This window comes from Nannobrachium achirus (genome assembly GCF_963921795.1).
Source record: "Nannobrachium achirus genome assembly, chromosome: 20".
Classification (NCBI taxonomy): Eukaryota; Metazoa; Chordata; class Actinopteri; order Myctophiformes; family Myctophidae; genus Nannobrachium; species Nannobrachium achirus.
Window position 1 is genome coordinate 21,997,093 of NC_137827.1, and position 25,642 is coordinate 22,022,734.

Below are 25,642 nucleotides of genomic sequence, written 5' to 3' on the forward strand. Positions count from 1 at the left end.
GAACGCATCATATCCCCACCCTTTTCCCCATACAGGAAGCAGGTTGCTAACTAGCTGGGCTGGCTCTATGCTGTCAACAAAGGACAACACTGCAGGAAAAGCAGCAAATCTATCGGGAGGTCGGCAGTGTTGCCGATTCACCATCCCTCAAGTCTAAACATCACTCCTCTGCTCTGCGTTGCTAGCCGACGGTTGAACATGGCAACAACAGCTCAACTGTTCGAGGTAGAAATGATCTGGTGCACTGAAAGTGCTGTGTTAGCAGGGTAGCTAGGTAGCTAGTGTCGTTAGCTTGATGGTTGATCATCAATGTATGTGCCTGCCAGAAATATTGAATAATGTCACTATACAGACTGGACAAGGTTGTTTGTCCAGTGTGGAGAGATGTCAGATGTAAAGAACATGACCTGCAGAAAATGATCCGTCACCGTATATTTTGCATCCACCCTGCTCATCTAATAACCGTACACTGCTATATTTATGAATTGTGATATTGGCTAACGTCAGATTGAGCATACAGTTTATTCGGTACTGGTAGTGAGGAATATCTTAACGCAGGCGTCTTCAACGTTTTCAGACCAGGGACCCCTTAGCTGAGAGAGAGATGAAGCAGGGACCCCCACTACATATTGTGTAAAATTGTGTTGCAGAAACAAAGAAAGATTTTCATAGATTTCTTAGACAGCTTAGACTTGTTTGACAGCACTGTCATCATGTTGGGAGTAATGTGTATTTTCAGACATATAACCACTTGAACCATCAAATACTTTAGTCTGCTCTTCTTTGACAAAAATAGCCGATCTACAAGCTTACAACCTTGCGTTGTCAGCTTGTCGATCTGCTATTTTTGGGTAATGTTCCACTCAGAATACTAGGGATGATAGGGTTCAAGTGGTTAATGTAAAAACATGATCCTATCACACAAAGATTTGGCGGCCTCCCTGTAGTATCTCTGAGGACCTCCTAGGGGTCCTGGACCCCTGTTGAAGACCCCTGTCATAACGACAATTCGGTTCATAGCTCGCTTATTGCTCCTGTGATGTGGGTGTGTCGTGTCGTCACTGTTGTGTTGTTGTGTTGATATTTGCTTGGCAGTTTTGTACACTTGTTTACTTGGCACTTGCCTCCCTCCCTCCAGGAGCCTTTTGATGCAGATGAGTACATTGAGAGGTTGGCATGGAGAACACCTGGAGGAGGTTCCAAAGGAGGTGCCGAGGCCTTTGATCCTAAAAGGTAGGCTAGTGTCATTTAAACACATTGACTCTTTAACGCGTCATCTCGTCTATTCAGTGGTTTACCTACTGCGCAACGAAGTTTTTCCTACCGGTGCTGAGCCGAGGCCACGGCCAACGCGGAAGTGCTTCTCTCGCTGTTTTGGCAAAGTATAGTTATTGACAAAACTATGACGGAGGCGCGGCGTCTCAGGTGACCTTGAGCCACCTGAGACACCGCCGAGCGAGCGGTAGTGAGTGGCTCGCTGTGTCGAGCTTTGTGAAGGTCGCAAGAGCCGACTCAGCGCCGTTAGAAGTTGTAAACCAGGGGGTCCAGAATAGTAACTATTGTTGTGGGGACTGCTTTTGCGACCGGCTGCCGTTCAAAGGGACTTCTCCCAATCACAGCGTGTCCTTGCACAAGCGCCTCCCCCTACTCTCCTCGGCTCCGGTAGAAATAACACACTCCCACCTACTGCCGTCTCCGATTCCCATGATGGCGCATTCGGAAATTATGTAATCCGGAAATCCGTCTTTCCATCCAGACCAATGTTGTGAAATTCTGAAAAATTGATGTATCTTGCAATCCTCTCCCAGATCGCGCTTTTGGTCAAAACAAGCACTTTTCTACGGACCATAACAAAAGCATGGATGGCCCAGGAATAATTTTTCTTTTCCGGGTGAAAAAAGATCTACCGTGATCAGGAGCTTCTGTTTACATATTAAATCATGGTATGTTGATGTTCATGGAGCCATCGAGAATAAGGTAAAAACACAGAAAAACCCTGGCAGAGGCTAATGAATTAAGTAATTAATACCTGGCAGTGAATTAGGAACCAAATGGACCCTTACAGTCAGGTCTGTAACTGAGATTGTACACATTGCTACACTCTCTGAGTTATGGGTGTCCGTGACCTAATTCATAACGTTTGAGAACACCACTGATTTACACCCACCACTCATAGATTTGTCTACCGGTAACTTTTTTCTATGGATGGCAGCATGGCAAAAACAAGCAGTTGACATGGATGTACTGTATTGAGTGGCTACCATGTTCAGCTAATGTTTTGCCTCCACTTATGAAGCACCTATTGAAAAACATCATAATGTTATATATTGTTATTATTTACTATCAGAAAAGGGTTTATGGTGCCTTTAGCCAAAGCGCTTTATAATGTGCATTACCTTCACCTACACACACACACACACACACACACACACACACACACACACACACACACACACACCAACGGCAGAGGACATGCTTTGCTCAAACCTGCTCATCAGGAGCAGTTAGGGTTCAGTCAGTGTCAACTGCACTTTGACACTAACCCAGGGAGAGAAGGGGATCAAACCGGACAACTTTGTATTCCCATGAAGCAACTCTACCACATGAGCCCCTGTGGCCCCAATGTAAGCTTATCATAATATAAACATAATCATTGTTTAGTTAGCATCAATGACCGTATTCCATCCTATTTTCAAGGGATTCTGGAGAAACTCAACTTTTCAAATGCTCATTTCTTGTGTTTCCCAGATGATGATGATGATGATAATCATTTTATTTATAACGCACTTTACATTGTTGCAAACCTGTGCTACAGTTACAGGGTTTAAAGTGTGGCATAAAAAAACAAGGGCAACCAAACAATTGTTATTATTAATAATTAATTATTTCTCTGCCTGATTATTTCTGATATACCTACTTGTGATATACTGCTGGTCTAGGACTCTATATCGCATTGTGGCCTCTGTATCGTAATGCGCATCTATCGTGAGGTTGTAGGCAATACCCAGATTGTGCACAATTGTATGATTGAAGCAATAACAAAATGGCTAGTTGATTGTGTTTTATAACCTTGTTCCGCTCATTATTCATTCTGAGAAATGTATTTACAATATCAGCCAGTATTTATAATCTGATTTCTGAAAGAAATAAAATTAAGCAATGCTCCAAAGGGAAGGATTTCAGACTGTAGACATGGGATTTCAGACTGTAGACACATTTCTTGGGGTGTGACTGATTTATGGACCAACACTACATTGTTTCTGTTTTGGAGAGAGCTTGCTGGGTTTGCGGTTGACAGGAATCATTCTACATTGTTACTTGGAATAAAGTTTGAGTTGCTTGGTGAGACTGTTGCTGGGTCTTATGTTTACATTTGGTAGCCAACTTAACTTTCTTAATCACAAATACCACACAGTAGGCCTTTGGAAGAACCCCAACTAACTATTATGTCGATCCATCCAGCCTTATCTGCTTCCTCCACAAAACCGTTGCCACAACCCCCTATCAAGCTCTATTTAAACCTTAGTGAAGAGTCAGAGACGACGTATGGAGGCCACCATACTGTGAGTCACCAACCAGGGAACGAGAAGGGAAGGTAGACGTCCTTAATCTGTAGCCAGTGCAGAGGGAATTAGTCAAGAGATTATATACTCATCATTTTAGGATGTTTCCTACTCGGTGAAACGTAGTGCTGAGACTGCTGACTTACAACTTTTGCTCGGCCGTCCTGATGGCACTTAAAATGCAGCTGACGAGGCTCCTAGTTTACAGAGCTTCTTAAGTCTAGGGACCCAGGAATTAAAGCACCCAGTTACACACTATTCTTTAACTATTAACTGTAAGTGTTGGGTCAGTGGGACAGATTTAACCCTGCTTTTCCCACAATTACTCCTCCAGATTTAGATTTACGTGAATTTGTTTTGTGTTTTATGTGGTTGTCATGGATCTTAGTTTATTTGATCTGATTTTACTTTATTGTTACCATGGAGAAATTTGTCCTCGTATTTAACGCCTCCCAAGGAGCAGTGAATAGCGCTTGGGGACCAGCTCCAGGTGTATTTCCAGAACCTTGGTCAAGGGCACGGCCAAGAGTATATACTATACCTTGTGTGTGCGTGCCGTGCATGTGTCTAGATCTTTTGTGTGTGAGACAATTTTGTATGTTTGTCTATTCTAAAGACATGTTTTTATTAATTTTTTCTCCACACTGACAGGCTGCTGGAGGAGTTTGAGAATCACATAGAAGAGCTGAAGCAACTGGACGAGAAGATCCAACGGCGCGTGGAGAAGCTTGAACATCAGTGTCACCGCGAGGCTAAGGAATTTGCACACAAAGTACAAGACCTCCAGAGGAGCAATCAGGTGAGGTGGATGGATAATGTTGGAAGTCTTTTTTTTTCTTCTTTTTGATCTTTGCCTCTCGTTGACATGTTTTTCTTTTCGGTTTGATTTGTCTCCTTGCTCTGCCTGACTGCCCCCCCCCTCTTCTTTTCGAAAATGATGGAGCTTGCACAAAAATGAATTTCACCCACTTCTTTACACCTGTAAACCTGTGATGTGACAATAAAAGACAATCCGTGCAAATCATTGTACTGTAAGGCCCCTGCCACACGTAGAGATGTCTGCTTATTAAACATTTTGCTCCTTCAGGTGGCCTTTCAGCATTTCCAGGAACTGGACGAGCACATCAGCTATGTGGCCACTAAGGTGTGTCACCTGGGAGACCAGCTGGAGGGAGTGAACACACCTCGACAGAGGGCCGTAGAGGCTCAGCGTCTCATGACTTACTTCAACGAGTTTTTGGACGGGGAGCTTCGCAGTGACGTGTTCAACAATCCAGACAAGGTCAGTCCACTGCACTACACACACCTACTGTCCTACCACCATTTATTTGTTTTGTTGTGGAGGCCCCCGCTGTGATTATTACCGTAGGTGAAACGCACGTGAACAGGATTATAAAGAAAATGATCCACGTTAATTTGTCAAGTTCATCCCTTTAGTTGGATCCCTCGGCTAATTTGGATTAATAAAGTGTCATTTGCTTTCTGATAATAACTGGCTGATTGACTAGCATGGGTGTCAACATGCTCATGTCAAGCCTAATTGCATTAATTGTAGAGCCAGAGGGAGCCTGTTGCCCTCAGTTACAGTACGTTACATTACACACAAGGTGCTCAAATGTGCTCAGATTTTCACCTAAACACAGGCCAAGTTGATATTAGACAAATTAGCCTACTGTTGACCCCTAAAAGCATTGACATTTGAATATTGTAATTGGTTGTGGAGGGATCGGGATGCTCCAGATGCATTCCTGCTTGGAGACACATCATTAGTGGTGGTGGAGCAGGGGAGGGGGGTGAGGTCAATCCCGGAGACGAGAGCTGTAGATGGGGCTAGGCTTTTGGAGAGGCATGCAGGAATATCTGACCAGATTCTTTTTCCTGAGCATACCTCCAGACGAGGGGGAAAGAGGAAAGCTGCAAGTGAATAGCTGAAGGGGGATGGCTCTGCTAATCCTTCTGAAAGGGAGGGCTGGGCCGCCAGCGTGGAGACAAGTGCTGCTAAACCCTGACTGCAGGGAGACGGCTACATTACTTACATGGGATTTAGCTAATCTTAGCTGGGGGACAGATACTTAGAAAACCTTCGCCGAGCAGAAAGACTGGATCCTCCTCACGGGAGCAGAGTAATGATGTTAGCTGAGGCAGGCATCTGCGGGAACAGAGGAGTTGCGGACGGCGGGCCTTTCGTAGGTCCGGAGCTTTTTCAGCCAGCATGTATGTCAGGAGGAGGGAGGGGGGGCGTGGGGAGGGTTCTCGACAGGGGCCTCTTTTTTTATTTTTTTAGGCCGATATCCCTGGCCGGACAGATTATTGAAGGCGATTTACACTCCTGTGGGATTACAGCCTATTCAGAAAAAAAGCATGCCAATAAAGAGTTGGACGTGCGGCTAAATCAGGGCTGCTGCTGCTGCCACCACCGCTTCTGCCGATGCCCAGGTGAGCAGTTGTCTGCTTGTTATCAGCTACGTGGCCAACATGGGGAGGTGGAGGAGGGCTGCTCTAAGATGATGAATCCCCACGTGGAGTCGTTTTTCAGTGGCCTGTCTGCTCTGCCTGTTTGGATGTCCACCTCTCACTGTCCTCTCATGGTATTTCTCTCTCTCTCTCCTCCTTTGTCCACCTCGCTCCTCATCAGATTAAGGAGGCGGCTGATATCATTCAGAAGCTGCATCTCATTGCCCAAGAGCTGCCTTTCGACAGGTGAGTCAGGCGTCCTAGAGGCAGCTTTAGACATCCTAGCACTGTCAGAGAAGGTGGAAGTTGAAAGTGCCAATATTAGCGTGGTGTGTAATCTCCTATCATGGTTCATGGAATCAACAATGTTTTGGTGTTGGATTAAATTATAAAAGTTCCTGAAAAATGCATGCATTTGTACTTGAAGATTAAATTGACTGAATCATTTTTGTTCCCATTTTACAGATTTGCAGATGTCAAGGCAAAGATTGCAAGTGAGTTGTATTTCAGCTGTAGTCATTAAATTGTCCAGGGCACAAGGTCACAAGAAATGACCTGCAAATAAAACAACTTTTCGTGTGTGTGTTATTTCCAGGTAAGTACCATGACCTGGAGCGTCAGTTGATCCAGGAGTTCACTGCCGCCCAGCGCAGGGGTGAGATCGGACGTATGCGGGAGGTTGCAGCGGTTCTGTTACATTTCAAGGTGATCCAGAGACATTCTGCAATCATGACTCCATCCTTTTGTTCTTGTCAGCATTACATCATGAACCACTTAAACCCTAGCATCCCTATTTTGGGCATGTCATTATAGGTAAAAGTAGTACATTTTAAAACTGGCTATTTTTGTGCAACTCTGTTGTATGACAAGGTATAAAATAGGGCATAATTACCTACTGTAAAACCATATACTTCCCCATACAACACAGCTAATAGCATTTGCTAATGGTGAGCTTGTGGATCAGCTAGTTTCACTGTTTCACAAAAATGTTACGTTTATAAACTTTCAAAATTGTTGTTAATGTCGATTCATACAGAATGTGCTAATATGGAAGTGGAGTGTCCAAAGTTGCATTGATAGTAACTTGTCTCTTTCTGTAACAGGGATATGCGCACTGTGTGGACGTCTACATCAAACAGTGTCAGGAAGTGAGTGTACAGTGTTCCCTATAGTCTCAAATAATATCCCAATCATCTCTTTTTTACAGTCAGTATTATGCACATGCCACAAGTAAGCCCTTCTGTTTCTCTTCCCAGGGGGCGTACATGAGGAATGATGTGTTTGAAGACACCGCAGTCCTCTGCCAGAGAGTCAACAAGCAAGTGGGGGAGGTCTTCAGCAGCCCAGAAGCCGTTATGGCCAAACTCATCCAAAGTATCTTTGAGAACAAACTACAGGTACATATCCACTATTTGCCATTGTCATTCTGTATTAGCTAGATCCCACCATAACTGTGGTGTTCTGTCAGACTGATATCCTTTGTGTTTACAGGCCCACGTGAGAGAGAAACTGGACGAGACCCGACACAGTGACGTGGAACAATACCTCAAGCACCTTTATGACCTTTATACAAAGTAATTAATGTATTTATGAATTCAGTTAATCCCTATTCGTCGTTGTGTGAGGAATTGAGAATCTACAAGCTATTGTGAGCCCTTGATTTCTTTTTTGAATTGAAGTCTATAAAGACATGCTCAAAATAGTGAGGCCAGGTTGAAAGTGGTTAATGTGTCATTTAAACTTCAAAACCTTGTCAGCTTGACACATATTCACAGCGAACCAACATTTTACAGGGTGCACTGTCAATTACTAAAAGGGGAAATTAATTTAAATTGGAAAACAAAGGCAACAGTACACTGATTTCTGGCTAATATCTGCTTGACACGTTACACGTCACTCGACAAACATACTGTAAAAAGTGACTTCATCCCAATGTTTGTGCCCTCTACCAGGACCACGGTGTTGACAAACAAGCTGACGGAGTTCAACCTAGGCTCAGACAAGCACACCTTCCTGTCCAAACTCGTCAAGAACATCTTCTCCTCCTACCTGGAGAGCTACATTGACATGGAGAGAGACTACCTTCGCACTCGCAGTCACTTGATCCTTCAACGTTTCTACGACTCCAAGAACCACCAGAAGCGTCTCATTGGCACTGGCAGGTGAGTTTTAGGTTTCATTACAATACTGTTGGCGTGTGAAAATACGCTGACAATGGTCCTTTTATGTTAAAATCAGAACAGGTTGAGTTTCCCACATAAGTAAGGCGAGAGCCTGCCACCACTTGGCTCATCAAACCTCCTGAACCTGCTCCGCTTTGTTGCCGTCAGGTCGCATTTACTATCAAAACCTCCACCGGCTGTCTGTCAGTCCGTCAGTCAGTCAGTCCGTCCGTCAGTCTGTCTGTCACGTCACACTTTTGCCCTACTCATATCTCCGCCATCGTTGCCCCTATCCATGTGAAATTATCTACACACACTCCTTGCCTGCCAAACCACAACCTTCAGGGACCCCCTGCCACCGCCGCCAAATACTGCAAAAATGACCAAATCAACACCCCAACTGGGCTGCTCGCGGGGAATTCCCGGAGACCACAGACTCCTGCTGCTCCAACAGTCCTTCACCTTCATTGGTTTAACTTTGCCCCGCCCCCTCCCCTCATTGGCCAAAACTTTATTTGGCTTTACTCATCAACCGTTTGTCGTACAAACCTGTGGGTGGTGTCAATTGACTTGATTAAGAGTACTATTTGGAGCTTGTAAAATGATATTTTGCTTAAAACATGTTAAAACAAATACATTTGTTGCAATAGTTTTAGCTTGAAGAAATAAAAGCTTGTAAGATGATTTAGGTGTCTTTAAATCTCAGTTGATCTAATCCTGGATATATTCCTGAGATGATAAAAAACATGTGAATGAGTTTAACGCAGGGGTCTTCAACGTTTTCAGGCCAAGGACCCCTTAATTGAGAGAGAGATGAAGCAGGGACCCCCACAACCTCTTCATAGATTCCATATAGTTACATTGTTTGACAGCACGATTATCAGTGTATTTTGGATTCATGTCAATTTGTGTTTTCAGATATTTAACCACTTGAACCGTCAGTAATTAATAAACCTGACCTTTCACTCTGTACTTAGTCTGCTCTTTTTCTCCTTCTCACCGAAGCTCTTTGCTAAAAATAGACGATCTACAAGCTCAATAGACGATCTACAACGCCTCGCACTGCAAGGCGTTTTAGTGCTAAAGTTCTCAGTATATGGACACTAGGATTCAAGTTGTTAATATGAAAAAAGAGAAAAAAACTTTCTATCACTCAAAGATTTGGAGGACCGCCTGTAGTAACTCTGAGGACCCCCTAGGGGTCCCGGACCCCCTGTTGAAGACCCCTGGTTTAACGTGCCTCTTGGCAACAGACATGACATTGTTGAATAAAGGACTAGGTGGAGACTACATTTGAAAGCCTTTAGCAAGTCTAATCCCTTCTTTTCTCTCTCTCTCTCCCCTCCTGCAGTATCCAGGAGTTGAAGGAGCGAATAAGGCAGCGCACAAACCTGCCCCTGGGCCCGAGCCTTGACACCCATGGAGAGACCTTCCTGTCCCAAGAGGTGGTGGTTAACCTTCTGCAGGAGACACGACATGCCTTTGAAAGATGCAACAAGGTGAGAATCCCCTTTGTCCTGGTTCACGAGAATGTTGTGCATTTCAAGTCAACATACAGTATATAAGGGACTTGTTTTCTATGCCAGGGGTCTTCAACGTTTTCAGGCCAGGGACCCCTTAACTGAGGGTGAGATAACGCAGGGACCCCCACAACCTTTTCATAGATTCCATATAGTTTCATTGTTTGACAGCATGATCGATCATCAGTGTATTTTGGATTCGTGTCAATTTGTGTTTCCAGATATTTAACCACTTGAGCCATCATTACCTTAGTTTAAACTTGACCTTTTACTCTGTACTTTGTCTGCTCTTTTCCCCCTCTACACCAAACCTCTTTGCCAAAAATAGACGATCTACAAGCTCACAACGCTGTAGATCTGCTATTTTTGGCTACAGTTCTCAGAATATGGACACTTGGGTTCAAGTTGTTAATATAAAAAGGATTGGAAGATTTGGAGGAGCCCCTGTAATAACTCTGAGGACCCCCTAGGGGTCCTCCTGTTGAAGACCCCTGTTCTATGCCATTTAGTGAAGAAACCCTTTTGAGCCGAGTGCAAATTGCATCGCCATTCTCTTTTCTTTTTGCTGTGATCCAGTTGTCAGATCCTGCAGACTTGCCCAAGAATGCCTTCTCCATCTTCCTGCTTCTGGTGGAGCACCTGTGTATGGAACACATTGACTACGCCCTGGAGATTGGCCTCTCGGGTACGTAAATCTCAACTCCTGACAGCCACCATCAAAGAACGTCTCAGCAAGTGGTTGTTGATTGGAATTAATAAATGGTAGTAATAATAAATGGATAGCATTTATTGCACCGTTTTCCAAGGAACTTTACAATGTATGTATTACATTAAACCATTCACACACGCAGACAGTGGAGTAGATAAAGGGTTTCAGTGTCTTGCTCAAGGACACTTCGACATGATGGCTGTATTGCTGAACCCGGAGCTTTCTGATTCTCATACAAAAGCTAATTTCCCCCACCGTTAATCCACCTTTTTGTGTACGCTAATCATCCATTCTGTTCCTTTTGCTTTGAACTACAGCTATCCCCTCAGCAGATGCCAAGAACGCCAACCTGTACTTCCTGGACGTGGTCCAGCAGGCCAACACTATCTTCCACCTGTTCGACAAGCAGTTCAACGACCACCTTATGCCTCTCATAAGGTCAGATCATTCAAATCAGTGCATCCTGCTGGAAGCTGTTAGCTCCTCACCTAGCTTTGTTTTTCGCAGTTAAAAGTAGGAACCTCTGACATTTGTGTCCACAGCTCCTCCCCAAAGTTGGCAGAGTGTCTGCACAAGAAGAAAGAAGTGATTGAACAAATGGAAGTTAAACTGGATACAGGCATTGACAGGTCAGTTTTCCTACTATAACAATATGTATGATACTTCTGTTATAGCATTTACAGTATACAGTATGAGGACACAAATTAACGACTGCCAGGTATAAATGAATTAATTCAGTAGCCTCTGCTAAATCTTTTCAATACCGAAAGGCATGTGGCCATGATGTAAACAAAAAACACGTGGTCAGGCAGGGCGTCGTCTTTTCTTTCACAATTTTCTAAAATGTTATACGTGATCATCCGTTATTTAATTAGGGTCCATAGAACAAAGCACAAAAATGCATCTAGGAAAAGAATCTGAGATCAATGCATTTTTTCTAAATTTGTGAACATTTTGGAATGACGTAATTTCTGGTTGTATTGTGGGATTTGTCCTGACCTGGGACCACTTCCGGGTGCAGGAGAGCAGCATCAAGCCTAAACCAGTGGTTCTCAACCTTTTCAGGCCGCGACCCCCAAAATAATATTTTGAACTGGGGACCCCCCAACCTGACGAGCACTAAGAGTTGAGGCATTACATTTTGTATAATAATTTAGGGATCTCCTTGGGGTCCCGCCCCCAGGTTGAGAACCACTGGCCTAAACCATTGAAAAAGCGTGAAGACGACTTAAGTTGTTCTCGGTGGTGAATGTGTTAATGCACTCAGTTGAAAGCACAATTGTTCATATTCTCTATACATCCATCCAGAACGATTAACTGCATGGTGGGCCAGATGAAGCACATCCTGACCACGGAGCAGAAGAAAACTGACTTCAGGCCAGAGGATGAGAACAACGTCATGATCCAGTACACTGCAGTAAGGGAACGCAACTTAGCCATAGCTTCTCCTTTGACTTGGCTCACATGCAAAACCAAACAAATGAGAAAGCAAGGTGGGCACTAAAACATTCAGGGCACTCTAGTACCCATTCTTCCCAAAATGATTATGCCCAGATTTCCCTAGTGCCCACCTTTTCCTGTATTCATCTCTGTGTAAGCGTTATGACAGTAATATTAATATCAATATTAATAAAAAATATTAACTCTTCCCACGCTTTGAACGTTAACGTTCGCCCCATTTTTTACAGAACCTCGATGCCAATACGGCGCTCGTTCGGTTCGTTCGTCTGATGACTGTAAGCTGATGAGGGGTCGCGCGGCCGTCTACTGTAAACACATTTTCCGCGGTGATGGTGTAAAAAATCCATTATGCGTTAGATCAACGGAGAACAATTCACTTCCTTGTTGATTTCCTCCGGCTGTAAGGCTCTGTGGCCAGTGACTGGTCTTCTTCTTCTTCAACACATAACAGGCAAATTCACATTCATTCTCGCATGACGCCGCCCTCTGCTGCCTGGCAGACCAAAGTGCACTATTGCACAACCAAAAAAAAATAAAAATAAATAAATAAATGTCTGTCTGTCTATCTACTATAACGTCGCAAAGGTAAGCCGCTTTTTGATGGCGCCAGACCCAATAAATAAATAAATAATCTGGCAGTAGGAGAGTTAATATTAATAAATATTTTTTTCACAAAATGATGAAAAATATATTTTTCTCTTCTCGTTCACTGTTCGAAACGTAGATTCTTTATATTAGCCTAGGCATTTAAGATTCCAGTACCAATCACATTGATTCAAAACACACAGAAAGAACGTCACTGTCCACACTGTTTCGCTTAAGGTTAAAATATGAAAAAGTGATTTATTATAAAAATCATAAAATGTACATTCAGACTAGCATAGCTATGTCTGATTCTTCAAGCAAAAGATAGATAATAGGTTCCTAGGGAAGTAGTAGGCATAGTATTTAAAAAAAACTGTCAAATTGTTGTACAAAATAGATGGCAGACTACTGTACAGTATTATTCAGTTTTGCATAGCGTTCCCCAAAACATATAAATCAAACAATTACCAAAAGAAAAGAAATAAAAGAAATGAAATAATAGAAGATCATTAAACATTCGATATCTAATCCTACTCTGCGTTGCCAATGACACATGTAAACACACACTGCCTTACTTTAGAGGGTCCGTCTGCGTCACGTGTTTGGGAGTAGGAGGAGAAAGAGAGAGGGTTGGTTGCTAGCGTAGCAGCCTAGCATGTGCTGGAAGGTCGGCCATTGCAGCAGGGCGTTGGCTGTGTCATCGCCATGAGGTCTGACCATGCGGCTTGGATGGAGGCAGCCATCTTTGAGAGCCACAGGAAGTAGCGTGTGCAGAGCAGGATGGAGAGGCACCCCCCGCTGGCTGGAGGAGGCGCTTGCTCAGGAGCAGGAGATCCTGCTGCTGTTGAGTGGGAGTCACCCACGTCTGTTGTCTTCACCGCTGGAGGAGATGCTGGTGAGGTGACAGGGGATCCTGGAATTCCACCCTGTGGTTGTTGAGAGATGGTGTCACAGGCGAGAGCGCTGCATGCTCCAATCACCTGGTCTGGATAGCAGTGTATTTGCCTGCTTGTTGATGAGCCCAGGGGATCCTGGGAACCCTGTGTTGGTAGAGCTGCAGAGGACAGTCTTGTCCCCTCTGTTGTTGAGAGAGAGTCGTGGTCACCAGGGCATGACAGCCCCCGGTGGGTGAGTGGTCTTTAGCCCTACTGTTCTGTTGTTATCTGTTCAGTGATTTTTTGGAAGAGAGAGTTGTGTTCACCAGGGCATGGCAGCCCCCGGTGGCTGAGTAGTCTTTAGCCCTACTGTCCTGTTGTTTTCTGTTCAGTGATGTTTTTGCAAGAGAGCGAGAGAGAACCAGGAAATGGCCTTTTAAAGTCCAGAGGTGTGGCCTCTCTGTTAGGCCCGCATGAGGAGGAGTCGAAACATAGTCTCTTTGCCACCTCCTTCCTTAGACAGAATAAAATACTAAACTTGGATGCTGGAGTTCTAAGGAACGTGATTTCGTATATTTGACCAGATATTTGTACTCATTGCGCTTGTGCGAACGTCCACATATGACATATGACCCTTTCATATCGTTCAGAGGGCATATGGATTAAAAATTCGAATAACCAAAGAAATACATATTTGTACACGTTAAAATCAATATATAGTTGCTGTACATCATATTGCAATACAACCCTGTAGTGTAATGTTATAAAATGTCATTGCATCAAGCAGTTTTTAGCACATTCCATGGTTTCATTGTCTTCCACATTTGTCTGTGGAGCTCAATACTGTGTGCACATGAAGAGAAGAGACCCTGGCAGGATGTCCCTTATCTTGATCGGCCACATACCAATAGGCAATAAAACATGGTCCTTGGTCCAGTTGAGGGTATGGTGTTTGGTTACATCCTGGAGTAGAGATTCACTGTTTAAGGGGGGGGGGGAGGGTACATTCAATCCAGGTCCTAACACAAAGGGTCCATTTGGTTGAATATGAGTTATGAATACAATTCATAACTTTTCGTGTCCATATCTAGCTTTCAGGCTACATCTGCATTGATGAATCTTAGACTCACTATATATTCCACCATGTAGTGAGTTTGATATTTTGTATTGCTGTCTGAATGTGTGTCACACTCACTAACCAATCACTACGTCGTCATGCATTTTGCTGAAAGAAAAATGGCAGATGGATCTGGCATGTTTTAAATGTGCAACAGCATTAATGTAATTAATTAATGGTGATCCAAAAGTGTGATAAACCACTTAGCGTCCCTATTCTGGGCATGTCATAATAGCCGAACATTCTGTGAAAATGGGCGTATCCCAGTAGGCTCAAGCACAACCAAACAACAAGTTTGTTTCCCACCTAACCTCACATACTAACTAATACACAATGAAAACACAGTTCATTGTGTGTTCAATGTTCATTCAACATACAGTACTATTTTCATTTTAAAAACACATATATGTATTTGAATCTGTTTGCAAATCTGTCTATGATATGCCCAAAATAGTGACACTGGTTTGGAAGTGTTTAAAGTACCTTCAACTTCATTGTAGTTTAATACCATGTTATAATGATGATGGTTATGATACATGACCCCCTCCTGTGCTCCTCTGCAGGCCTGCTCCAAGGTGTGTGTGTACGTCAGCCGACAGGTGGAGCGTGTGCGGAAGTCCATGGACGGGAAGAACGTGGACACGGTGTTGACGGAGCTGGGCGTGCGCTTCCACAGGCTAATACACGAGCACCTACAGCAATACAGCTACAGCTCCATGGGAGGCATGCTGGCCATCTGCGATGTGGCCGAATACCGACGAAGCGCCAAGGACTTCAAGGTGCGGGGTGGGGGGGAACGGTGACTTCTATGAATGTACAAAACATAAGGAACATACGTCAAACCTTTGCCAATTCCTTTAACAAAAAGAAAAAAAAAAAAAAGACGGTACAAAAACATGGTATGTCCAGGGGAGAGCTGTGATCTGTACCTCGTTTCTGCCTCGAATGGCAGATGAGGCTTTTAAAGTTATTCGTTTTTATTGTATTTATTATAAACCTTAAAAATGGGTGCATGAGGTGGGGAACTCAGTATTCTATCACTTTCCTTATGTTTTGTCCATTAGTGCTACACTCAAGTCACACCAATTGACTGAATTCATACTTTTGATGTACAAGCCTGCGATACAAGACTCGCCGATTACGTATAAAGGCCTGTCCCCAGCAAAAGCCAGCAAAAAATAATATAAGAAATGTACTTAAAAGACAAGTCCGGGCTAAAATAACATTTAGCCTTTTTTTCTTATTTACCGTATTTTTCCAAATAGTATCCCAGGCTTTTAATTCACAAAATTGATTTGAACCCTCGGTGGTCAATTTGTGCCCGGTGAGTATTTGCGATATTTATTTACGTCCATTTGAATGCCGGGCGATGCGCAAAACGGTGTCAGACCCCCGGCAGGTATTTGATGCCTGGTGACTATTATTTGAAAATATATGGTATATTGATCCCAAATGACTGGCCATGGGGTCTATTTGCAGAATAACCCCTATCGGCAATCACAGCGTATCTTTTCCATCACTTGGATAGGAAAAGACGTGCTTTGATTGGCCAGGAGTCACTTTGATTGGCACTTGCGCTGAATGCTCACCCCAAAACACAACGTGTGTAACGACAACTAATAGCAGATTCATGATCGGACTTGTTCCTAAGCGCTCTGGTGGACAGTTCACCATAATTTACCTTTGCATAGTAGTAGTTATTCATGTACAACAACCTTCATAGTCCTACTCACCACTGCTCAGTTTCTGATTTCAACAGAGTAGAGGACTGAAGGGAAGTTTTTGGTAGTCGGGACGCGTTATTATGGATCCCACCTCAGTTCTAGGCAAACCCCGCTGTGATTGGCCAGAAGTCGCTGTAATTGACAGTTCTCTTTTTTGCAACTACAGTATGTGATGTGCCGTTTCAACTCTTCAGTATTTACTGCTTTTACTTTTTTCCAGAAAATGTCCTACAAATGCATTTTTTTCACTGGTTTCTTTCCCAGTTTTGCTTTTCTAATTTATATGGAGAACAGAGCTTATTTTTGCAGAAACTAGCAAAAATAGTTGATCTACAATCTACATTTTCTGAAAATCTACTGTCTTGCCAATGGCATGACACGTGACGTTTTTAAATGGCACATCTGTATGTGGTATTAAATATTACAAAGATATGTAAGTAAGACATATTTTAGTATTGAAATGTTTACCTCTATGTTTGGCCTCTATGTTAAATCTTTCGCTATCAATAGTAAGTTACTTTGTTGCAGACTGTGAACAAAGCTGCACAAATCACAGTACGTGTTCTGTGGTGAAGCTGATTAACTATGTACACATCTACAATCCAAGTTCCACACTCTTTTCATGCTGCTTTTGTTTATGGCCAGAGAGCGCTCTGTTTTGTGATGGCATGCACATAGCCATGAGTTGTGATTGGTCTAATTCTGAGGAGACGGGTACACTAAACCCTATTCTGAAAAATGATGGACTGTCTCTGATAACAGCCTGTCTCCAGTTAAGGTTCTCTATTTAGAACTTTAATAGCTCTACGGTAATCATTGCTATAAGAGTTTGTATTCACTAATCGGGGTCTCCCCATTTCTCCAGCTCTTTGACAAACAGAACATTTATTTTCAGTTTATAAGACACAAATTGTATCCAATCATGAGAGAGAACTCATACAGGACAAACAAGTGGATTTAGAAGTAATGGGTCACAAAGAAGAGAGCAGACAAAATTGGAACAGGCACACTATACAAGTGAAGCTGATGAACAGATACTCTCTCCCACCTTAAAACTTTTTTATTTTCTGTTTATTAATGAGCTGGAGAGACAGGGAGAACCATGTTAAGGTGACTTCACAGCCTACTTCCAACGGCTCTAAACTGCCAGTCTGTTGTAGTCTGCTGGCATTAGTTGGTAAACTTGGCATTTAAAATGGGCGACGGAACATTGCATTCAGATCAGACCTCCGTAGCCTGCACCCTTAGCTGGTGTGTTGTCAGGTCTGCTCATTATAAGCAACTTTGGTCTTGTTTTCCTGTAAAGTCTCTAATTTCAGGTTGCTTTTGTTTGGGCTTGTTTCTGAAATGTAGTTGCTTATTTGGCCTTGCTTTCAACATTCTTGTAGAAAATAGCTAATGTAATAGGGCTCAAGTTGTGAAACCTTTGGGCCTGTTTTCATAGACCTGGTCGCTTGTTTCACTCACAGAATTTGGCAACCAGAGAAATTGGGAGAATTTTGCACAGCTGCAGCAGTGTTTCTCTTCTCTCACCAAAACAAAGCACAGAACTATTACTAACTTTGTTTTGGACCTGATTGGTTTAGGAATTGAGAGTAGAGTCATTCTACTGACTCTTGCAAAAGACTGAGCAGGGTCAGTTTTTAATCGACGGGTTAAGACCTGCCTTTACTGAACAAACACTGTATTGACCATATTCACACCGCGGCCATCTTGGATCTCATGACCACATGGGCCTGCATTAAACCATTGCTAACAATGGAGCGATGGTCTCAAAATAGGAGTTCTGTTCAACCAATTTCTTTTGACCGAATTGAGAATGAGCACAATTTTAACTAACAATTTGACTGCAACATTCTTACACAGAAATACTTAAATACTTAATACACTAGGAGCCAGAAGAATGGCTTTCGGGTTAAAATGGTTATGAATTAAAAGTCTGTTTTTTTTTTCAGGAATAGGGGTCTGGATTATCTGTGCTTTGGAAACTGCCCGCCAATAGGACAAAATGTAGCAATTACCAGCAGATGTCCCTAGTTGTAATCTTTACAGTAGGTTGTAAGACAGGGGTCTTCAACAGGGGGTCCGGGACCCCTAGGGGGTCCCCAGAGTTACTAGAAGGGGGGCCGCCAAATCTTTGTGCGATAGGATCATGTTTTTTACATTAACCAGTTGAATCCTAGCATCCCTAATCTGAGTAGAACATTAGCCAAAAAATACGCCTCACAGCGCAAGGCGTTGTAAGCTTGTAGATCAGCTATTTTTGGCAAAGAGGTTTGTAGAGGGAAAAGAAGCTTTTTGACATTTCAAGTGGTTAAATGTCTGAAAATACACATTACTCCAACACGATGACAGTGCTGTCAAACAAGTCTACGCTGTCTTAAGAAATCTATGAACATTTTTAATCTGCAACACAATTTTATACATTATGTAGTTGGGGGTCCCCGCTTCATCTCTCTCTCAGCTAAGGGGTCCTTGGCCTGAAAACGTTGAAGAACCCTATTGTAAGAATTTTGCATTTTTTTTATTTTTTGTCCCCAACAGGTCCCTCTGGTGCTGCAGCTGTTCGACACGCTCCACGCCCTCTGTAACCTCCTGGTGGTTGCCCCCGACAACCTGAAGCAGGTCTGCTCGGGCGAGCAGCTGACAAACCTGGACCGGAACCTCCTGCACGCCTTCGTCCAGCTGAGAGTAGACTACCGCGCGGCCCGACTGGGCCGCCACTTCAGTTAATGACTGACCGAACCGTCCCGTCCGCTGCCCTCCTCCGTCCAATCACATTTATTCCCCCGTGCTTTCAGACAATGCACCTCGGAGCTCATTTCCCCGCTTCAGAGCACTATTTCATTCTGGATTGTCTCTCTCTCAGGCAAATGGAATTTTCCAGGATTGCTTTGTCCATTCAAAGAGACAGAAGGCCCCCTTCAATCTGGGATATGTGCATTTTTATGTTTAATGTCTATGGACTGAACTTTATTTGTTTTTAAATACTAATCCCACACCAATCCACAGGGTTATGATTTGACCTACTATCAGTAAATGGACAACATTGATTTCCGTGCTTTTGCCCCATAACACACAAAGAAACAGACTTGTTGTTTTGATTGTGCCAAATATATGAATCTTATAATGTGGCTGCACTTGTGCACAGGAACAGGACTGTAAAGCTGCTGTAAAAGGAAGGTTATGACTGTTGCCTCGGGCCTGCGAGTGGACTGCCACAGACTGTAGACATCTCAGCCGAGCATGAGATAAGACACATGACCACCTCTTTTAACCCTCGACCTCTGATTTCAGAGCAGAGATCAAGAGGTCACGACTACTACAGAGAACTGTGATGTGAGCTGTAAGCAGGTCTGAGAACCCCCTTGGGAGATTTGGGTGGTCCACAAATTAGGCTGAGATGACTGGTGTGATGGGTCAGTGAATATCTGTCACTGTAATTGCACAGATCAACACCTGCTCATCCAGCGGTGCCCGCACTCCCATGTACTCCATTGTTGACTGGATCAGCAGGCGTTTCTGGGTCAGGGCTCGTTGAAATGCCGGCCCCTGCTGATTAAGGAATCAAACTTGTGTGGAGTTCTTCACACAGGGATTATTGAAGGTTCACTGTCACCGTCTCTGTTCCCAGCATGGAGACCATTCATTTGCCTGAAACCGCGTGCTATGCTAACCTGTTCCCAGTGTACCGCTGTTTACCTTAATCAATGACTCATTAAAAAGATGTGATTCATCACAGTACCTTTTAATTTTTTTTTTATCCTATCCTTCTCCCTTTAGCAAACCGCCGGGATCCGGAAATTGAAAAGTTCCGCCCGCTCTCTGGGCGAGTGTCACTTTCAAAGTGAGACGAAACGGGCAACTTCCTTTTCTATGGAAGTCATCAAGTATTCATGGGAATTCTTGCCACCAGAGTAAAGTTCTTTGTGAGTCTTCAGGAAGTGAGCAGAGCGGAGGGGATTAGATATCTACTGGTTGATGAAATGTGTGCAGTAGTCATGGACTGGGGCGAGCTGGCGAGATAGAGACGGCTGAGAGCTCCGCTTCAGCTCCGGCTGGCTGCTGTTGTGTAGAAGGTACACACGGCACTGTGCAAAGTCAAACAACATAATTAATTAGGCTAATATTAATATTATCAATACCACATAAATTCAATTCTACCAGCCCTAATCACAACTGGATAGCTTGTAAAAATTATTTTGTTAGGCCCTGATGCAAACACTGGGTCTTTTCCAAACATTTGAAAACTATTTGTTTTTGCCGTGATTACTGTGTGCAGCACAGGAAGGGGCTGGGGAAGCGAGGCCCGGCCAGGGACGATAACTGGTGTTGAAACGAAGGCAGAGGCACAGTCTGGCCCCAGGGACTCCCAGTCCAGGCAGATGGAAGAGGGGGAGGTATGTGGTTTTTTGGGGGGGTGTTTGAGCAGGTGGAGGGGATTAGTAATACTGTCAACACTGGATAGCTGGATAAGACTGTCCTCTCTTACTCGTCGGCCCCGAACACAGTTTGAGCGGCTCTTTCATATACACATTCAGACGTGTAAAGAGACAACACACACAAACACACAGGGCATCGTCTATCTGAAGAGGAGAAGCGAACTTGTTTGGGGGTTGAAATGACTGACTGCTGCTGTTTATGTTTCACAACATCCTGTTTGCTTGCAGGCAGAAATAACAGGTACCCAACAAACTTTGAGTACCATAGTAATTATCATCACAACACTGAGTACCATAATAATTAGTTGAAGCAATGCTAAACTTGTGTAAAGAGGCTGGCTAGCTGTCCGTTTCTGTCTGTACTTTACTTGGTCCACTAGAGAGTGCTGAAGCAGGTTGGCTATGCACAAGTCTAGGTTGCCTTGTTTACCTTTTAGTCTGAGTGCTATGTATGGTATTGCACGCTCTCAGTGCTATAGTCTCACTCACAGGTTGGTATTGTAGGCGTCAATATCCCTGTCTGCAGAATATAGGGTTTAGAATTTTACAGTTTACTGTTTGAGTCACGCAAATTGCTGGTAAGACAAAGTATAATTCACGACATGTTGTGAGGTTGCAGACCTTAGAAGGATGGGATTACTCTTGCAGTTCAAGTAAGTTACACAAAGTTTCAAAGGGTCTGTTGGTCAGCTGTAGTTTGTCGTGTTTTGAGGGTCCATCAGGGAAACTGGGAGAAGCGCTGATTGCTTACAGACTTTGGCACTTATAAGATGGTAAAATATATGTGTGTGTGTGTGTGTGTGTGTGTGTGTGTGTGTGTGTGTGTGTGTTCTTCTACTGAGCACCAATATCACCATATTCCATTCAGACTCGGAGTATTCCTCTCCCATGCCTTCCATCCCCACTTGTTGAGCTATCTGCCTCTCTGTCTCCCCTCCAACAGATTACCAAGCATCATTTCCTGTTTGTCCACTCTTTCTACAAAACCTACAAGTCCTCCAGTATCCCACAAATCCCTGCTTTCGGCACATCACGCCCCCCTGACTAGGCCGGCCCTCCCTCCGCCTCCTGGAGCACTGACAATAAAGCATTACAGCAGTCAATCCATGTCAACAACAGCTTTGCTTAATTCCTGCTAAACACGTTTAAGCTAAATCTTCACCTAATGATGCATAATGATCAGCACTTGCTCTTTAGTCTGCCGGTGGCTTGTATCAATTTCTGTCGTTTATTTTACTCGACATTCGAAAAATGACTCGGGTGATCTGGCTACACCAGCCAGCCCGGGAGCACTTTACAATACCCTTCCATTTCAATTAGTAGTAATTATCACTCCCGTTGAAGAGTGCTTTGTATTTACACCTCAGGTGAGACACAAAAGTCTACGTGCACGTATACATGTCCCAAAATTAAGTTAATTTCACATTGTGTGATGCAGCTGTTGCCCTAGCCGTGACCTCCTGCCCATATCATGCCAGGGCCAAAATGGCACAGGTGCCATGCCACCTTTGGTCTTGGGCAGCCGGGAGCTGCGCTGAGCAGGATTCAAAATAGTGCCAACCCTGACTCTCTCCTCCTCCAGGGCTTCAGTTTCACATATGAAGGTCTGGTGGTCTGTCGGGGCTAAATGGAGCCCTCCCTTGATTAATGATACACTGCCTCCCCTTTGATGATGCTTAAACCAATGTGCTACTCTTGTTCCTCCCGTCCCTTCTCTCCCATAAAAACTATTAATACACTGCCATTGTGGAGCGTTTTTCCGGAGCCGTTTCCTGGCTCCGTGCCTCTGCCATGCTCGCTCTTGGCCGGGCTCGTCTGTTTGACTGCTCCACAGGAACAGACTGGCACTCTAGCTGAGGACTCCGGGGCCTGCGCACACTAAACACGTCGGTGTGAGGAATCGGACTGCTTTCTCGCAAGAAATTACACGGTACGTTTAGAGTACCGCCTTGCAGTACATAAGTGCATCTCTTTTCTTTGTATATATACACTGTATATACATATTCACTCACACACTTAAACATACTATACACTATGTATAGTACATGCATACTACCAAATTGACTCAGTTTAATTACATACACACTATACCTAAAAGTCTATATAGTGTATATTAAGGTCACATCAATACTTTAACTATAATTCTAGTAAAGCAAGTAATATTGTTCAGGTGACTAACCTCTTTCAACCTGGCATCCCTATTTTGTGCATTTTTATATTTAACATGTTTCAAGAAAACTATATTGAAACTATATACAATTGAACTATATTGAAAACTATATTGATTGAAACTATACTGCTAAAGAGATTTGTTTCTCAACACTCGCAGGGAAAACATCTGTTACAGTTGTCGGCCCATTGACCATATTCACATGTTGTCCATTTTACCTTATAGTGGGGGTTGACTTATAGCAGTGGTTCTCAAAGTGAGGTCTGGGGATAGGGTTCCTGCAAAATGAGGAACAGTTTAAGGCTATTAAGAAATTGCCAAACTACAAACTTACGATGCGTCACATCGTGATGCGTTGTGATGCGTTGTGAGCTTGTAGATCAGCTAGTTTAGAAACATTTAGAAAGGAATTGAAAGATATAATAGAATAATCTGTCATTTCTTTATAGAAAAATAGGGGCCCATGGCAGAAAGATATTCTCAGACAGGAATCCGTGGCCAAATATATTTCAATTTGGGGGTCACGACATGACGTTTGATAATCACTAATGTAGAGCAAAGCGGGTATGACGTAAGGGCAAAATGGCCATCATGTGAATATGGTCAGTGGCCCGTCTAACCCACTGATGTTGAGCCAAGCCTTGCATGCTTAGCAGAGAGAAACAAATGAGGTCTCTCTCTCTCTCCGCTGAAGATGAAACACTACATCACCAAAGCATGTGCATTTGTCTAATCAAGCTTCAGCCTCCGGTTGCATTGAATGTAAATGAAGGTGCGCGTGTGTGCGTGCGTGCGTGTGTGCGTGTGCGTGTGTGTGTGTGTGTGTGTGTGTGTTAGCCTCACACTGCTGACTGCAATTGATGATGAAACTCTGCAGAGAGCGTCAGACACAAGTAGGGGGCACTAGTGTTCCAGTGATGCTGTCGTCCCCTGTGGAGCCCTCTCTTCCTTAGAGCTCCTCACAATGGGGCTCTGCCTGAGGGAGGGGAGGGGGGTTGCTTTTTTAGGTCTGTGAGCCCATATCCCTTAATCCCTAGCCATGATTGACAATCATGATTTAGGGTATATGGTGTCCCATTCTAATCCACGAGCAATGATTTCATTTGCATACCTTCCGTGCGTGGCCTCATTTTGCAGGAGACGGCTGCCTTTGTAAGTGATACAGAGAGAGAGAGAGAGAACTGAAGAGTGTGCGTGCAATTGAGAATAATGCCTAATTTATGCTCCGTCGCACGGCAGTGTCGCATGCCGAAAATGGCAGACCTACAAGCTCACGAGAGCTCGCGCCCATGATGCCTTGTGATCTTGTAGGTCGGCTGCTTTTGGTGCGCAACACCGGCGAGCGACAAAGTGTGAATCGAGCTTAAGAAGGAAAGACAGAATGGATTGTAGATTTTCTTTTTTCTTTTTTTCACCAAAAAGAAGATGACAGCAGACTCTGTAACTAACCAAACCTTCTCTATAGGCTGCAAAATCTTGAGGGTTAGTTTCAATCTGAGAGTAAAATGGCTTGGTACATTTTTTACACTCAGAGTTAAACACTCAAGATTTTGCTTGTCCTCTCTAACACTTTCCCCTGACACAGAGATTCACAAACAGGCAAGTGTGCACGCTCGCACACAACCATTTTGTACGCACGCATGCCCATACACACATGCGCACTAAACACAAACTCTCAAGCATAAACACAAGTATATGCAGAGATGCAGTGAAACAAGACTTATTTAGAAATGTATGGATACACGGGGGGGGACAGGGAGGAACACACAGAGATGCTCCCTCACACGTTGCAAAACTAAATTGGTATTTGCTCATTTTATATCCAAGTCGGGCTTAATTATAATCATGGGAGTTTGGGAGTTACCGTATAATCTCTAGAAGGTATTAAGAATTACCCAGAGCACGCCACAGCAAAAAGAGACAAATAAAAATACGTACAATTATTTCCCAGTCATAACACCCAAGGGAGTCTGAATCAAATAATGCTTCCTGTTTGCTGTGCCCGCAGAGAGCGCTCATCCATCCCCGTTTATCTGCTGTGGAAGTGGGACAGAAGTGAAGCTGTTTGATAAGGGGTCAGCAGGGTCACACACGGAGAGGTAAAGAACTACAATCTAAACAATAACCTTTCTGTCCTATGAGCTAATGCTACAAGTCAATGAAATGTTATAGTATTTTAAAACCCATTTAGGCCTAGAATTATTGAATGCTTTAACCAGTGAAAAATAGCAGATATACAAGCTCACAGCGCGGCACCAAGTGCCATGCTGTGAGCTTGTAGATCTGCTATTTTTGAAAAATCTTGAAAATTTGAATTTTGACCCGATTCTATAAGTGTCTTTTGAATCCTTCTATGTTTTTTTTTTTGAAAAACCTATGTTTCTATGTCAGCAATCTGGCCAGCCATCGTCAAAGAAAAGGTCCGTTTTACTTAACTGGAGCTCAGTTAGTCTGTTCTTGAGAGACTACTATGCCAGTGGTTCTCAAACCTTTTCATGTGAAGGACCCCCAAAATGATATTTATTTAGCCACGGACCCCCATCTCAAAATATTTAGTTCCAGGGACCACCCAGAAGCAAAATTTGAGATACAAACGTTCGCTTTGAAAATACATTATATTCAAAGATTTGCACACATTTTTACGACAAAAATAGCAGATCTACAAGCTCGCAGCGCGGCACTCGGTGCCACGCTGTGAGCTTGTATATCTGCTATTTTTCACTGGTTAAAGCAATAATTCTAGGCCTAAATGGGTTCAAATGAATACTTATTTTGTGTGTGTGTGTGTGTGTGTGTGTGTGGGTGGGTGTGTAGAGAGAGATAATCACTTTAAAGAAATCACTGATTCATATAAATTAGC

General features: G+C 43.5%; 1 protein-coding gene across 1 annotated transcript; it reads left to right on the top strand.

The window, feature by feature from the left end:
• The first annotated feature begins 78 nt into the window (after nucleotides 1-78).
• Nucleotides 79-19,864, top strand: exoc5 (exocyst complex component 5). Its single transcript, XM_080750381.1, has 18 exons — nucleotides 79-225; nucleotides 1,139-1,233; nucleotides 4,215-4,362; nucleotides 4,651-4,845; nucleotides 6,199-6,263; nucleotides 6,483-6,511; nucleotides 6,613-6,722; nucleotides 7,121-7,165; nucleotides 7,274-7,414; nucleotides 7,509-7,591; nucleotides 7,970-8,179; nucleotides 9,531-9,678; nucleotides 10,276-10,384; nucleotides 10,726-10,846; nucleotides 10,951-11,037; nucleotides 11,717-11,825; nucleotides 15,010-15,225; nucleotides 18,715-19,864. The coding sequence occupies exons 1-18, from the start codon at nucleotides 199-201 to the stop codon at nucleotides 18,901-18,903; spliced, it is 2,127 nt and encodes a 708-aa protein (XP_080606507.1). The 5' UTR covers nucleotides 79-198; the 3' UTR covers nucleotides 18,904-19,864.
• Nucleotides 19,865-25,642: the final 5,778 nt, after the last annotated feature.